The sequence below is a fragment of the Bidens hawaiensis genome, unplaced genomic scaffold (genome assembly GCF_021521415.1).
Source record: "Bidens hawaiensis isolate Kalapana, Puna unplaced genomic scaffold, B.hawaiensis_p1.1 tig00056645_1, whole genome shotgun sequence".
Taxonomy (NCBI): Eukaryota; Viridiplantae; Streptophyta; class Magnoliopsida; order Asterales; family Asteraceae; genus Bidens; species Bidens hawaiensis.
Genome location: NW_027500193.1, coordinates 61,979 through 79,447, shown reverse-complemented (window position 1 = coordinate 79,447; position 17,469 = coordinate 61,979). Strand labels below are relative to the sequence as shown.

Here is a 17,469-nt window from a genome sequence, read left to right as displayed (position 1 = left end):
TGGGACTGGACCCAAAACCTCCCACCTAAGAGGCTTGCACCTCTAGTCCTCTACCATCTAGACTTGTCCCATAATGACCCAAATCAGCGAATCCACTATTAAAAAAAGTGGTTAACCAATCCACAATCGAACTAAAAACGAGGAAAAACCCGATTAACTGAATACAAATAAGTCAAATAACTCAAATAAGTAATAACCAAAAATTTAGGCTTTAGTGTTAGCCGAGCCCCATACCGAACCGCTTCGTGCAGAACCCTTTAGACATTATTCTTTTTTTGGACCATTTTCTCAATTTGTGTATGTCATCGTTGAGCATGAGTCATGCTAATCTTCTCTGTTTCGTTCCAATTTTATCGGATGTCCCCAAAATTGCCCTTGAAGTCCAATGCCTAACAACACTACCTTGAATTGGATGAAGTTACAACTAAAAAAACAAAAAAGACCATCAAATACCATAAATTTTGTTTAAGACATGAAAAAAAAAATAACTTATGAATTATAATAGAGTAATTGACAACACAACATGTTATTTTAATGTGATCCCTTTATATCTCCTAACAATTTTGGTAGGCTTTCATCACCTCAACTTCTCCTAAGGTTAGCTACTCTATATAGAATTATAGATTGTAGCTACTTTTTCTTTAATTGTTAGTTCTTATCCCTTTTATAATAGCCGCATGCTCTATTCCCAATCATAAAAAGACCTTAGATACATAAAGTAACGATTTAACCATCCACAAACACACTAGAAACTAGATCATGGACTCAAAAAACATGCATGCAAACTTTCATAAGTTATATACAAACATGATGCATATAAATCGGTGATGCATGGATATATCATACATCACTCATTATGTAAATTGTTACCCTTGGTCCTTAATTAAACCAACACTAGCCAAAATCAAATATCAGAAGTATTTTATTCAATGCATGAAAATAAAATAAAGTTAAATAACTCTTGTAAACTTTTTGGTGTTATCTAGACTTATTGGCGGCCCAAATGGGTTTTAACCTGGCTCACATATAAATTTGAATCCAAGTTCCGCTAGTTTCATGTCTTTAATCTCTTTGAGTGCAACGTGTTTAGCACAATCTGCATTTTACCTGATTACATTGGTTAGTAGAGTATTGGAGAGGTCCTGTGAGTTCCTGGTAGCTGGTTCTCATGATTAAACAAAACACTTGGGAGTGCAATTGGCTTTGGGAGTGGGTAGTAATTACAACCACCTTCATGTATGGTATGCAGTTGCTACAATCCGGGATTCTCTTGTATAAATCTTTATCAAAATGTAGATAGGGTTTCAGGGAATTTGAGGATAGCTAGCACTAATGCACTATCTCTAGACTTTCTTGACGAAATACATTTTTAGTGTATCTTCTTTTTCTTCTTCGGTTTATGTATCGGCTATTCCTAAAACAAAATCTTCTAGATGGGCCACTGGTCGTATACATTCGTGGCCGTGGATGTATTTCAAACCCTTAACAAGACAAATAATTGTGTTGTTATGAACCACAAACTTTATTATTTTATGTATTTAACCTAATAACTTGTTAGCTTGCACTTTCCAGTTGAAACCTTTTGTTCTAAGTAATCAAAGAAAATTAAATAATCAATTATTTTGTTTTAACTTAGGAAGTTTCTGTAAAGCTACATGTTTGAATTAATAATCATATTTGGGCAAGTCAAAATGCCATATGCAGTAGTATATCATGTCTTCACATGAGAAAAAAAAAGTAGGGTGCATAAAAAGAATCCTAATTGATATAATTATTTTAATATTTATTTATGTATTTGTTACGTAAACAAATGAATACAACCTCATTCTGCTGCCTTTATCACCAACTTGAATTAGCCAATAGTGGTGGAGTATCTTAGATTAATTTATATATATAATTACTGGGATATTCCTGCACACCTTGTCATTTTTTCATTGACCTAGCAACTAATAAAGCTCAGCTATACTGGATAATCTAATAGTAAAAGGCGATCACATTTGCTAGTAATCATAGATAACGTTGTATAGCACAAATCCACCATCTCATGTTTCGGGGAAAAATCCGATGCCGAATACCGACTATAGTTAAATTCGGTTGATATCAAATTCAAACCTGAGACGTTGCTGTCTCCAACTCAAATCTTCATTTTTCCTTCTATATCAGTTGAGCTAAAGCTGATTATCAGGATGCAACTTGTTATTGAAAATCCAAAACAAAAGTTTTTTCTTTGATTTATTAAAAATTTATGAATTATGAAATACGACATAGTGTACCTCGTAAACATGATTCTCTTATTTATTTTATCTTCATCGTTATGTTTACAAGAAGAATATTTTATTTGATTATTTATGTTTTCTATGAGATTTGCTATTATTATATTACTTAAATAGTTTTTTTTCTATGTAACGTGGTGCAATGCATTAAAGCGTTGGGTTACTTATAGATACTAAACAGATCTAAATCGGAGGCGATTAGCTGATTACATGGGAAATTTGGAGAACTTTCAATGTATTAGGATAGTGGCGGTATTCCTTTTTTGCTATTGTATTGTAACTCACTGCTATAGTCATGTTTTCTGTACTCGTGAGGCTAGTTAGCTCCTTGCTATTTCGATTTGGTGATTAATGAAATTTTGCTATGTCGTTCAATTTTTTTTTTATGTATGATGTGTGCTTTGAAAATACATGTATTAAAAGCATATTGCTAGCTTGACAACTGCTTTTACACATAAAAATGGGCATTAAAAATGGACATTAAAAACGCGTATAACAAGTAAGATACAACGCATATATAAAATTTGCATTCAATATGTACTTTTAAGCCTTTCAAACTTCATCTTTCTTGCTTTAATTATTTGTATTCGATACTAGCTTTTGAACCGGTGTATTACACGGGATTTGTTAAATAATAAAAATTAATAAATTACGTTTTTTTAAGAAATGAACAAAATTAAAGGTAAAAAGAAAATGAAATATATACTACAAATAGTAAAAATCTATAATCTCAAATTTGAAAATTAGAATGAGACGAACCATTACAAGTTTACAATAATATACGACATTTGTTAAAATTGTTTTGACTCGTTACTCATGGATATAACTATAATGAATGAGATGAGAGATTAGAAAATTAGAAAGAAAATTATAACTCGTTTGTCAAAATTGTTTTCACCCATGACTCATGGATATGTAAGATAAATAAGATGAGGAATTAGAAAATTATAAAAAAATTATAACCCTTTTGTCTCATGACTCATGGATAGATATGAATGAAATGAAAGATTAGAAAGGAAATTATAACTCATTAAACAAAATGGTTTTGCCTACAACCCATGAATAGGTAGAATGAATGAGAAGAGATATTAGACCAATAATGAATGTGAGATTGTCACATCATCCTTGTTATTTTCTTTTATTAGTAAAGTTTATATTAGATTAGATTAGATACACTCTACTTGGTTATCTTCTCGCTAAGGCCATTCATAGAGCTAATGTTGGAGCCCCTATAACAAAAACAAGCAAACATTATTCACTTATATGGTGTACTATACTGACATACATACTACGGTTTAAACTGTATCTTTCACACAAAAAAAAAGTCACCTTTATATTAGAAACTAGTTTTAAAACCCGATGTAAACTATATAAATAGCGAATAGCGAAAAAGATACACCTAGTAATATAAGTTGTAATTATATTTTTTAATAGAATAGCGAATTATAACAAAAGATGATAATAAGATGTTTCATTATAAATGACGTAAAAAAGAACATCATATATAAAATTAACATTACTAAAACACGCTTTTGTATTACATATTTAAAAGAGATAGATGAGAACTCCATGGATCCATGAAGGTTGAATGAATACGTAAGAATAAAATTGCTATTCATTCATAATTTCTTTTGTTTATCTTTTAGACCTATAAATATCGTTGATTAATTTTACGCATTAATCTCATACACTGAAAAGTGTTTATAAATTGATTTAATATAAAAAAAGGTAGATATGATTTTATTAAAATATAAATATTTTTATTATACTGTCACACCCCGACCAAAGGCGGAACATGCAGAGGTGTAACGATTGTCCATAAGCACATTACACTAATTAAAGTGACAGTATTTAATAAACTCATTTCATTTCACAACATCGAAAATGTCACATAACAATTATTCATAAAATAACCATAAACAAGATATCACAAAATATGGCAAATTTGATATTGTTCATTTTTACTAATATTCTAAGGTCTTTGATGTCGTTTTCTTCACAATCATAAATCAACCAAGATGCAAACCTGCAACATTTCATAAAATAAAGTTTGACAACACAACGGTTGGTGAGCAATTTATAAGTTTAATCATATTAGTATATAATAAAGATAGCCACAAAACTTGCATACGAAACGATAAATAAAAGTGGTAATTTGGATAAATAGATATCGCTAAACACATTAGCGACACCTAGCTATAAGGGGATGCCAAATAGTCTAGGATTTTATAGTTATCGTTAATTGCATTACGTTAACGACACCTTGTTATAAGGGGATGCCAAATAGTCTAGGATTTTGCAGTTCCACCAACCAAAAGCGATAAACACATAGGCATATAAGCATAGAACACCAAATCGAGCAATTATTTAGGTAAAGTATACAACTACGTTTGTGGTTTAAGATTCAAATATAAAGCATTTTGTTGAACAAGTATGAAATGTCACCCCAAAATAAAAGATGGAAAATGGGGTATGAAGTACCACCTTCAAGTAGTAAACTTGAAAGGTGATAGTTTGGAGATTTGTCGGAACGACGAGTTTAACGCACAATGCCTAAAAAGAAAAGAAGTCTTGAATTTAGAAAGGTTGTCTTGAAGGTCTTTAAATAAAATAAATGTTGAGAAATGTAAATAATTAAAGTTCAAGGTTTTAAAATGTAACTATTTAAGAATTTATAATAATAACCCTTTAAAAATGTAAGTTTGCTCGAAACTGGGTTAAAGTATCTAACTTTAATATTTACTCAACCTATGTTAAGTAATAAGGTGGGTAAAATGCAAGAATGCAAATTCCTTCGGAATAAAGATACTAAAACGGTTTTTTTTATCGAGTGTTCGGGTTGTCTGTTCGGGTTTTGATAATTGGTCAAACCCAAAGTCAACTTTCCAAAATATTGAATGTTATGAGATAACTCAATAAAATTTAATAAGACTTAACCAAGTATGTAGTTCCATTGTTTTAGAACTAACAACGCACGTTAAGCGAGTGTTCGGTTTTGTCGGTCCAAACTTTGTTATGAGATCAAGTTGGATCCAACATTTCCAAGTACTTAAGAAAATATTTAAAAACCAATTTGTAACTATTTTTAAAGAAATATACAAGTCTTGATGGCTAAAAAAAACACACTTGTGTGTCTTAAGCGAGTAAGAATCGGTTTGGTTCGGTTTCCATCTCACAACAAGTTCATAGATGGTTTCCACATGTCCAAACACTAAAGAACTTGTATAATAATGTACAAATAAAAAATACCAAAAGTTAACAATAAAGTCTTTAAACAAAAGTTTGGTTTTCGGTTCGGATCGTGTTTCGGGTTAAGACCGAGGTAAGATTCTACAAACTCATAACCATAGAATTTGTAAAATGATTTTAGAAACTTAGATCTAACAATAAGTATGTTTAAAAATTTATTTAACAAAACTAGTAACAAAGTTCGGTTTACGGTTTAGAGCTATTTACGGTTAAACCGAAGCATAGACTCTTAAAAACCCATAACCATGGAACTTGTAAACATGACTAACAAACTAAAATAAGCAAGATTAATATGTATGAACAAGTTATATAGATGTATATATATCAAGGACACGAAGTCCTCCATGAAGCCTTGCCTTATGAGGTCCGAAACCTCACCGACAGGAATCGGAGAAGTAACTACCAAAGGTAAACAAGGGGTGTATATTATATATATGTTGCACAACCATAAACAAGTATTAATAAGGCTACATAAATAATTAAAATGACAGACTAAAAACCTTCAAGAACACTTAAGAAGATAACCTTGAATCTTTAATGTTTGAGAGAGTTTGTTTTTCTTTTTGGAGTTGTAGCAAGGGAAAATGAAGAGGAAAGATGGTGTATATATAGGGTAATGTTGGTGGTCAAATATTGGTGTGAGACACAAGAGTTTTCATGCAAAATGGATCAAGACAAAAACATAAAACAAAAAAAAAAATAATAAATACAAATAAAGGTAGGATGTTTTCAAGACCCAACAAGTGTGAAACAAATATTGTAACATAAATCCATCATTTTGATTATAACATAAGCTTCGGTTTACAAATCGGGTCGGTTTACATAATAAACAAATACAAAAACGAATACAAACAAGACCCGAAATTGACGAATGTTGATGTGTGTCTAATAACCCTATAAATATGAACCTCACAACTAAGCTTTAATATTAAAACGAAAATCCTAAAACCACACACAACCGTCAAGTGTACCGATCGGAAGTAGTATAGACTTAGGAAGTCCGAGTATCGAACACGTGGACACGTTAGAACGCTAAAGCTCACTAACCCTAGACAAGACCTACCTTAGAATAATAATTATATTGATTTTTGATTTTTAAATACTTAACTGAACTAAATAGACTGACTAACAAAACTTACCAAAAATAGAAAACTTAATGGGGAACTAACTGTGTTAACTTAGGATGGAGAAAAACGTCTACCTATGTCTGAATCAAATTGTAGGCCTAACAAGCTAATGGATTGAATGATATCTAGACACCGGTCCCTAAAGATGACACGACTAAGGATCGCTCGGGCTCACTGGATTACCTCTCGGTCTCACACAACAAACCCTAACTACTCAAAATCGGCTAAAATGACCAAACCGGGAAACAATTGCTAACGTGTTCTAATGAAGGATCACCTCTCGGTCTCACCAACACTCGACCCTAATGGCAATGAATACTACACAACCAAGGATAGAGGAACAATTCAACTTAAACCAAAATAGATCAACTAGTCGCTCAAACACCTAAACCTGACAAGAAACGAACTCGCTCTCGCGCAATCCTTATTCTAGCATGCAAAGGCAATGAGACAACCCTAACTTCCTATCACCTCTCGGTCTCAAAAAAGGTGTTTAACCACTGTACTTAATCCAATTAAACAAGCAACAAAACCCTACGGTGATACCTACCGCAAACAAACCCTAAACACCAAGTCTAGAGTCAAACAATGCACCGATCAATCAATACAAAACTAATCAACCGACACACGGGGTTTATGCAATGAATCACCAAAATTTTCAGCCATTAAACACAACCTATTTCATGTCTAAATCAAACTTTACAATAGCAATTAAGGTCTATTAATCAAACAATCCAACGAGCTCATCAAACACTAACAAGAATCATCATTCCTAGGTAGAACTAACAAGTTTAGCCAATAATCATCTTTGGACAGCCATGAACGTTAAATAAAACCATTAATAAATTCATACCAATTATCTTAACAATTTTCCAACGATCAACAATAATCATAAACACTTTAATCTCTAACACAATTGCAAAACAAATTAACAATTGATCAAGAAAATAAAGTTTGATGAGCAATGAAAAATATGTAAGGATATCGGGTGTTTCCGGGGCTGTTCTTGCTGTCAAAAACGATGGAGATTCAATCCCGAGGCTTGGTTCTTGTGTCTTCTTCCTTCCCTAGCCGCCACAACCTTCAAACCCTAGCCGAAAAAACTTTTTTCTTTTTTTTTCTCCCCTGCTTCTGCTGCTGTCCAGCAGCTCTAGGGTTTTTAAATTCTTTATATTATAATAGTATTTGGGCCTCCATGATGCATACGGGTCGGGCCTTGAGCTTTGTCTTGAACTTGTATGCGTAAAAGGCTCATAGAATGCTCAAAAAGTCCCGGTTTTTACCTTTCTTTTACCCAAAACCTACAAGATTAATAAATGTACGTAAAACCTATCTAAAACGAGTTAAAACATATAAAATATAATATAATACGTAGATAAAATGTGCAGAAAATACGAGTGTTTTACAACACATCAAATGTCACATATACTGACATAAATAGCCGCATATGTTTAATATCTATAATTTAGGTAATTGATTATTTAATTAAATGATAGATTGATATGTTTTGATTATACTGCCATAAATATGTTTTCATTAATAAAAGAAAAATAATTTGAGCGAAAAATTTTGGCTAAGAATGAATTTTCTAGTAATATGTGTCTCAGTTATTTTACTTTATTAGAATAGGTAGATGAGTAAATGACACCTCTATATGTATACAACAACTAGTGGTATTTAACCAGTCACGTTGTTACAAGGACACGACAAAAATTTAATTGATATCGGTCAAATTAGTTACAATATCATTATGACACCGAGACTCGCTATAGCAAGTTAGTAACCAAAACATTTTCTAAACTCAATAACAATAATAATAATAAATACATAATGATGACAATAATAATAAAGCCGGTGACGGAGTTGTAAGGGAGAGACTTGGTGTTTCATATGACTCAGGTTCGATTCATGCCCTTTCATATAGTTTCGGCGGCACCTCAAGTCCCGGTCGATAAACAAACACGATGTAAACGACTAACTCTCGTTTATATTAATCAAAAAATATTACTCAAAAAACTGATTACAACTTTCAAACCCTAACTCAGTTTGACTCTTGATAAACTCTAACTTTGTTGCATCTAGATGAACCCTAATCTGACTACATCTTGTGTCTCTTTAGAAGAACCCTAACTTGGTTGCATCTCACACGTGCATTCTATAACGTCTAACAATGACTTGATTTATATAGACTACCCCAACTTGCTAGTTAAGGCATTACCAAATACAGTAAAACCCTAATTGCAACATTACATATTAATGAATCTTACTGGCCCAATAGGTCCAATCTGATCACCTACATGTGACAGACCTATTAAATTGGAAATTGCGTCCAACATCACCAGGTGATGATGAGAGATTAGACGAGTATGTGACGTTCCATAGTTGGATCCTTTAACTGAACTTACCTTATCTCATATTCGGTCGACTGTTCACGGACATCGGCCTTAGATGATGGTTTTCCCGTATCAAAAGATGAGTTATGATTCGTTTGCTGTTTAGAAACAAAAATAAAAATAAATATAATATAAATATAATAAATAAAAATAAATAATGGTGAAGCCAGCTGGGGTTGTAAATTGTAGTATAGCCTGGCAGCCAGTCGGTCTTCTTCCTATGTTTACTACTTAACTTAAAAACCAGTAGTAAAGTAAATAAATAATATATCTTATTATTATTATTATTATTATTATTATATCTTTCATATTGTCTTCCCCACTGCATCTCTGATCTATCACAGTGGATGTTCTTTCTTTCTTTTGACCATCACCATTTTCACATCCCTCTTTTAATAATAATATTATTATTATTATTATTGGATTTGACACTTATATATTTCCCCACCATCTCACCACGTATTCCGATCTCTATAAATCACATTCATTTCAACTCACATTGCTCTCAGATTCACATCTTTCTTCAATACTATTACTATTATTATTATTATTACTACTACAAATGACTCCAAAGTAGTAACTATTTAGAACCTCATTCCAAACATTCATTATTCATTCATACTTGCTGAATAGCAATAGCAATGGAAGAGACATTTGTTCCGTTTCAAGGCATTAAGAATGACTTAGATGGACGCCTCAGATGTTACAAGCAAGATTGGACTGGCGGCTTCCGTGCAGGTTTCCGGTACATATGGCTTTATTATTATTATTATTATTATTATTATTATTATTATTATTATTATTATTAGTAGCAGCAGCAGCAGCAGCAGCAGCAGTTAACAGCAAATGTTGGTCATGTTCAACATTTACACCAAAAGTTTAAACCACTCCGCGGTTAGGTTCGGTATTAGCCTCAACCGAAACCGATTTACTTTCGGTTAATCGGTTAGGTTCATTCTGTTAGTTTGTTGGTTTTGGTTCGGTTATTGACCGAAATGGAAACCGAAACCGAAGTCATCGAGTAATCTTTTTAAATTTTTATTAACCAGTTGGTTTTCGGTTAAACGGTTCGGTTTATTCGATTAGTTTGTCGGTTTTCGGTTCAGTTATTGACCAGAACCGAAGTCATTGGTTAATGAGTTAATCTGTTTTATTAACCAATAGGTTTTCGGTTCGCTGGTTCGGTTTATTTGGTTAGTTTGTCGTTTTTTTTTTGTTATTGACCTAATCTAAAACCGAAGTCATCGGTAAGTGTATTTCATTAACCAATCGGTTTTCAGTTTATTCGGTTAGTTAGTCGGTTTTTGGTTCGGTTATTAGCCTCAATGGTAACCGAAACCGAAGTCATAGGTAATTAATATAGTTTATTAGCCAATTAGTTTTCGGTTAATTGGTTAGTTTGTCGGTTTTTGGTTCAGATCTGTTAATTTTGGTTAATAACCAAAACCAAACTAGGGTTAAAGTTTTTCCTAAGAAGTAGATGAAATGGAGGTATAAAATATAAATATATGAAATACATGAAAATACGAATGGTTCGGTTCGGTTTTGTTAGTTTCGATTTACGTAAGGGTTCAATTTCGTTTAACGGTTTGGTTATTGCTCACCCTGTGCCTCATTTTGTTGGGGTGTGAAAGACTATTATACTAATATCTTGTTTGCTCTTAACATTGCAGAATTTTGGCTCCAACAACATACATATTCTTTGCTTCCGCGATTCCAGTTATATCATTCGGAGAACAACTGGAACGAAATACTGGTATACAAAATAGATTTTTTAATCATGTTATCAATGTTTAAGTAAATTAAGGTTTTGTTTATTAACGTTGTCTGTTTGTGTGGTTAATATGGTACTTGCAGAAGGAGCATTGACTGCTGTTCAAACCTTGGCTTCTACTGCGTTATGTGGGATCATTCATTCCATTATCGGAGGTCAACCGTTGTTGATTTTAGGTGTTGCTGAGCCTACTGTTCTTATGTATACATTCATGTATAACTTTGCGAAACAAAGACCCGAGTTGGGCCATAACCTGTTTCTTGCTTGGACCGGATGGTAAGCGTGTTTTCTTAAATATTTTTATTGGTGATTACACGCATATATAGATGTATGTGCATATATAGCATAAGAAACCAAATTATTATTGCAGTATGTTGAAGATTCGTTACAACTTACAAGTATGCGAAAATGATAACATGGATAGTTTTTTACTTATGCCAACCAAAACGTCAAATATAACCGACATTTATCGTTGATTTGACAGATATGTTTGTTTTAAAATAGTTGAGACTTTAATACATCAAAACATGATTGAAAGTTTTTTTTTTCTTTTTTCTAAAATGAATTATTATTATTATTATTATTATTATTATTATTATTATTTATGGTATTAACACATGGTTTAATGTGTAATGCATTCTTGATGGTTTAGAATTCATTGTATGATTCTTTGTTTAATGTTTACTTTAAATTTCAGGGTATGTGTGTGGACTGCAGCCTTGTTGTTCTTGCTAGCAATACTAGGAGCATGTTCTATTATTAACCGATTCACCCGTGTGGCTGGTGAACTCTTCGGTCTGCTCATTGCCATGCTCTTTATGCAACAAGCAATCAGAGTAAGTAATACTTAATTTTCAGTTTATAAATATTCATATCATAAGTTATATATAGATTTTTATCCTTGTTTAATGTTATTCAGGGATTAGTCGATGAATTTCGCATACCAGAACGAGCTGATGCGAGATTAATTGAGTTTATTCCTTCCTGGAGATTCGCCAATGGAATGTTTGCCCTCGTTTTGTCATTTGGACTTTTGTTGACTGGACTGAAAAGCCGGAAAGCTAGATCATGGAGATATGGTTCTGGTATGTATGCAAATATTATTATTTATTTCAATATTTTTGGATTTTTTTCTGCTATTTAAAGTAGTGGTAATCAAGTAATCAGTTGTTTTGAGTGTAATTAACTTAAAATTATTATTATTATTATTATTATTATTATTATTATTTTTTATGTGTTTGCAGGTTGGATTAGAAGCCTTATTGCAGATTACGGGGTGCCCTTAATGGTCCTCGTTTGGACAGCCGTGTCGTATGCACCTGCTTCAAGTGTTCCAAAAGGAATCCCACGGCGTCTTTTTAGCCCGAACCCGTGGTCTCCCGGTGCATATGACAACTGGACCGTTATCAAGGTATGGGGAGTGTTTGGATTGATAGTTTGTGACGGTGTTCTGTTGATCAAATGTATACTCATTATTTGAAATTATAAATGACAGGATATGCTAAATGTACCAATTCTCTTCATATTTGGAGCTTTCGTTCCCGCAACCATGATCGCGGTTTTGTACTACTTTGACCACAGTGTCGCGTCTCAACTCGCTCAACAAAAAGAGTTTAATTTGCGAAAGCCGCCATCTTTTCATTATGACTTGCTTCTTTTAGGATTCCTGGTACTTGTTAACTTCTTAAATATACATATATTATGCATTATATATGTATGTATTACCTAATACACCCTTGTCTAATGTGTGCAGACATTACTGTGCGGTCTACTCGGTATCCCACCGTCTAACGGTGTCATTCCGCAATCCCCTATGCATACCAAGAGTCTTGCTACTCTCAAACACCAGGTAAAAACCGTTAAAACGATTAAAACTGTTACCAAACACCCCCTTAATCTCAAAAGTATACAGCAATTTTATATTATGCGAATAATATGCAGTTGCTAAGGAACCGGCTCGTGGAGACTGCGCGCGAAAGTATGAAAATGAACTCGAGCTTAGGTCAACTATACGGAAACATGCAAGAAGCATATCATCAGATGCAAACTCCATTAGTCCATCAAGGACCGTCGGACCGTGGATTAAAAGAGCTAAAAGAATCAACGGTTCAGCTGGCTTCAAGCATGGGGAACATCGATGCACCAGTCGACGAGACTGTGTTTGACATCGAGAAAGAAATCGACGATCTTTTACCTGTTGAAGTCAAAGAGCAACGCGTCAGTAACCTGCTTCAGTCGTGTATGGTCGGAGGCTGTGTTGCAGCAATGCCGGGTTTAAAACTGATTCCAACTTCAGTTCTTTGGGGTTATTTTGCATTCATGGCGATTGAAAGCTTACCCGGAAACCAGTTTTGGGAGCGGATATTGCTTCTGTTCACTGCACCAAGCCGACGGTTCAAGTAATGATCTAGATTAAAATGACTTATAAATATTATTACTTGTTCATTAATAATGATTATACGTCACATACACGTCCCTAAACACTTAATGCATGTTTGCAGAGTTCTCGAGGATTACCATGCAACATTCGTTGAAACCGTCCCGTTCAAGACTATTGCGACGTTTACATTATTCCAAACGACATATTTGTTAATCTGCTTTGGAATAACGTGGATTCCGATCGCCGGACTTTTGTTCCCATTGATGATCATGCTTTTAGTTCCGGTTCGACAATACATTTTGCCTAAGTTTTTCAAAGGCGTGCATCTTCAGGATCTGGATGCAGCGGAGTATGAAGAGACACCGGCGATACCTTTCAACTATCCTCAGGTAAACCATAAACCGCCTTAGGGTTGTAAACGAGCCGAGCCCAAGCTCATTAAGGCTTGAGCTCGACTTGTTTAGAGCTCTATCGCTGAAGCTCGAGCTCGGCTCGTTTAAAGCTCTATCTCTAGAGTTCGAGCCTGGCTCGTTTATTATTTATTAATTATTTACATATATATCAAAAATTTATTTTTTTTATATATAATATAACATATATTACTTAATTATTTTTATATAGTTTTACACATAATAATAGTTATTATATAAATATATTAAATATATATTTACATAAATAAAACCTCGTTTAGGCTTGCGAGTCAGCTCGAGCTCAATATGTGAAGCTCGAAAAAGAACAATAATAATAACATTTGATTGTTGAATTAGGAGGGAGAATTCGGCGCAAGAACGTCAACCGCCGACGTCGGAGAAGTGCTGGACGAAGTGATCACGAGAAGCCGGGGAGAAATCCGACGAACATGCAGCTCAAAAATGACGAGCACCACCGTGACACCATCAAGAGACGGAAAAAGTCCACGAATATCCTTGACCGCACACAGTCCTCGGGTTAATGAGCTGCGGGCATTGCATAGTCCTCGGTCGGCTGCACGAGAACCGTTTAGCCCGATCGCACCATCTTCGTTGGGAAGAAGTCCCCGCAAATGAAACCCGAGTTTACGTGTGTTGTGTGACATTAAGCCTGCAACTTATTATTTGTGTTTTGTTGTTGTAGCAGGATAACCTGTGTTGGTTTCTTGTAATTAGTAATGTATATTTAAAGTTTGCAGACTGTTTATAAATAAATTAAAAATTACTTTCAAGTAAACCAAAATTATTATTACCTTTGGTTAATGAAATTATAAACTCAAATCTGTCTCAGGTTCTACAAATCTATTATTGAATCGGTCATTTTATCGGTCGGGTCACTGATCGAAGCAGTTTTAAAAACCAGATAACGTTATAAATGATTTAAAACAGACTACAAAACTATTTATCTTTTATAGTGATTTTACAATTTTGGCATATGAAGTATTGAATTAATAATCCATCTTTTATAGTATGAAAATGTATACATATATATTGAAACTATATGGTACAAATACCTTCAATATGCTCCAGCTAGTTAACGACTTGTGTCGCTCATGAACTATCAAGATCGAAAAGCTTGAATTGAGTTGAGGTTGAGAAAAGTTGGACTCGAGCATAAAAATAAGCTTGTTTTTTGAGCTCGAGTAATTTGCGTACTATTTTTATGAATTTTAGTTAATATATTTATACGATGTTATAATGTGGGACCTATGTACAAGCCTACAAGGTTTAATACTTTTCGTCTTTTTGTATAAATGGTTAATGTATATGTGATTAACAAATTAAGGGAACAGAATAGTCTTTTATGTGCTTAATTACAATTTTGGTTCCTCATCTTTCCGATTAGTTTAAGACAACTTACATTTTCGTCTCCTTATTTTTATTCAAAAACATATCAAAAAGATAGATCTGGAAAAAAAAAAAGGATCGGTTTGTATTTTTATTTTTATTATTGCATAAAACCTTTTTGTAGGGATACTGAATTTTCATAATTTCAAATTTGGCCTATTCGCTGATGCTAAACTCACTTTAATAAATATTTTCTGACATCCCTAACTTTCAACATACAACATATTTTCTTTCAGCAATCTTATATATATTTTCCATGTCATAAAAAAGCTAACACGATTACTTTTCAGTTAGTATGAGATTGCCGGAGAAAAATAGATTGAAAGTTAGAATTGCCAAAAAAATATTTCTTTTAGTCAGGCTTTAACACCAACCATTGAATCAAAATTAAAATTATTAAAATTCAATATCCTTTTTTAATCTTGTAAATGTGAGTAGTGAGTACTCATATCTTTTTGACCACACAACTATAGATGCATAGATACATGTATACTTTATATGTACTATATATATGTGTAAAAACAAGTACTTGGCAACAAAAGCATATTATGTATAAGAAGATTCATGCACCGTACTTTGTACTTTATAACTCACAAGCACTTTTTATACGACCATTTTACTCTCATTATAAAGAATAATAACAAAATGTAAAATCAACGACAGAACAATCACGAAACAAACAGTGTAATAGTGTATAAAGCAAAATACGCGGCTCACAAATCGCCCCCTACAATCATAGACCGCGACGTATGATGTGATCATGAATGAATAGACATGAATGTGTGAGTGTGTGACACATAAAGTAAAAGTAAAAGGTGTATAATCAAGTGAAAATGTGAGGTCTAGAGGAATCAATGGAAGTTGTAATGATATCAAAGGAAAGCAAAGGTTGGAATGGATTGGGAGCTAAAGAATGGTATGGAATGGAATGAAGGAGAAGCATAGCCTTTGACTTTGTTGGGATATTAGTGGCAAACATATTCATTCACGTCAAGTATCTTTGTCTTTCATCAAATAATAAACACACTTTTGTTTTGTTTTTTTCATGTAACTTTTACATATGAAAACATGTTTCATGACCCCAATGAAATTATTCATGATTTGACACTTTAGTTGACTACCAAATCTCTTTTGTTTTGCTCATCATCCTTTGAGTGATTTGCAAGATAAGTGTGTGGTAGGAATAGTGTGCAAAGTTAAGGGAAAAAATGTAAAACTTAATCTTAGTGTGAAAGTATTGAATCAATATCTATATTAATATGCGTTAAATAGGTTGTGTTTGAGGGTCAAACTCATCTAGAACCCAAAATCGTGTCAAAGACACGAGCTTTGGTGCGTTGAATCGTTCAGTTGACACAAACATATAAAAAAATGAATGCTGGTTTTTTCCTTTTTGCCCTTTACACTTTGACACAAATTAGTCAATGATTTTAAGTGTGGACATAAAATATATTTCTTGGCTTATACTTTAAAAAGTACATGGGTCGACCTGTGAACCCGATGAGTTGACCAAAACACGCCATGTATATTCAAGCATGTTTGCTAAAAGTAGTCTAATAATTATTAACTAAATTACGCTAATCTAGACACTAAGTAATAAATTCTAGACTTTTAAACTTAACTAAACTACTAACCGGCAAGTGAACCGATCGACTCTAGTACAGCTAAGCAAGTCCGGATATCAAACCCACGAGACTCTGTTAATTACGTTAACTAGCTAAATTAGACTCAACTACAGACACAACTATTTATTTATTATTATTAGGGGGTTTAACTAAAAACTAAGATTAACCTAATATTAAAACTAATTAAAAAAAACTAAAGATGACTAAATTTAGAACTTGGGCTTAATTCAGATGATGATGAGCAACCACCTATGCTAGAATCCCTAATGTATCAATTGTCAATTAGTTGGAAAATGCATATTATGAAACTGGGATCATAAAATCGTCACTTAACGAAAACCTGCACAGGACCCCTAACCATTCTCAAGACGACACCTATGGATTTCTCTTAAGTTCTTAAATACTAGTTTAATTAGACTCCCTTACGGTCGCTAACTTATTTTATGACAAGTACCTTCAAACGAAATCCTACCTTACAGCGCGGAAATCAAAGGTAGTTTAAAGTATTCGCTCGACTAGATAAACAAGGCTGAAAAATCAAACCTAGACGGACTCCTTATGAAGAACTAAATCTAGCAATCTTAAACGCTCTCTGCTCGAATCAAAGTGCTCTTCTCTCTAATTAACAATTGTGATAGGCTGCTCTAAACTTCCTCCTGTCGATCTTCCTTTAAAAAAAACTCCTCTCTTTCTTGCTTTTTTCCCCTTCCCCACTGTCCCCTATATATATATATATATATATATATATATATATATATATATATATATGTTTCTTAATTAATAGCCAACATGCTTAACCGACCACTTTTCAAATCCTGTAGGGATTTTCTT

At 33.2% G+C, this 17,469-nt stretch overlaps 1 protein-coding gene and 1 non-coding gene across 2 annotated transcripts; one reads left to right on the top strand and one right to left on the bottom strand.

The window, feature by feature from the left end:
- Positions 1 to 270: 270 nt before the first annotated feature.
- On the bottom strand, positions 271 to 374 carry LOC143601529 (U6 spliceosomal RNA). The gene has a single exon (XR_013147674.1). It is a non-coding gene; the product is annotated as a U6 spliceosomal RNA (small nuclear RNA).
- Positions 375 to 9,679: 9,305 nt separating this feature from the next.
- LOC143601528 (boron transporter 1-like) lies at positions 9,680 to 14,366 on the top strand. The gene is made up of 11 exons (XM_077078918.1): positions 9,680 to 9,787; positions 10,716 to 10,798; positions 10,900 to 11,092; positions 11,514 to 11,652; positions 11,736 to 11,901; positions 12,061 to 12,227; positions 12,312 to 12,485; positions 12,570 to 12,665; positions 12,758 to 13,215; positions 13,318 to 13,585; positions 13,964 to 14,366. Exons 1-11 carry the CDS (start codon positions 9,684 to 9,686, stop codon positions 14,240 to 14,242), a joined length of 2,127 nt encoding a protein of 708 aa, XP_076935033.1. The 5' UTR covers positions 9,680 to 9,683; the 3' UTR covers positions 14,243 to 14,366.
- Positions 14,367 to 17,469: the final 3,103 nt, after the last annotated feature.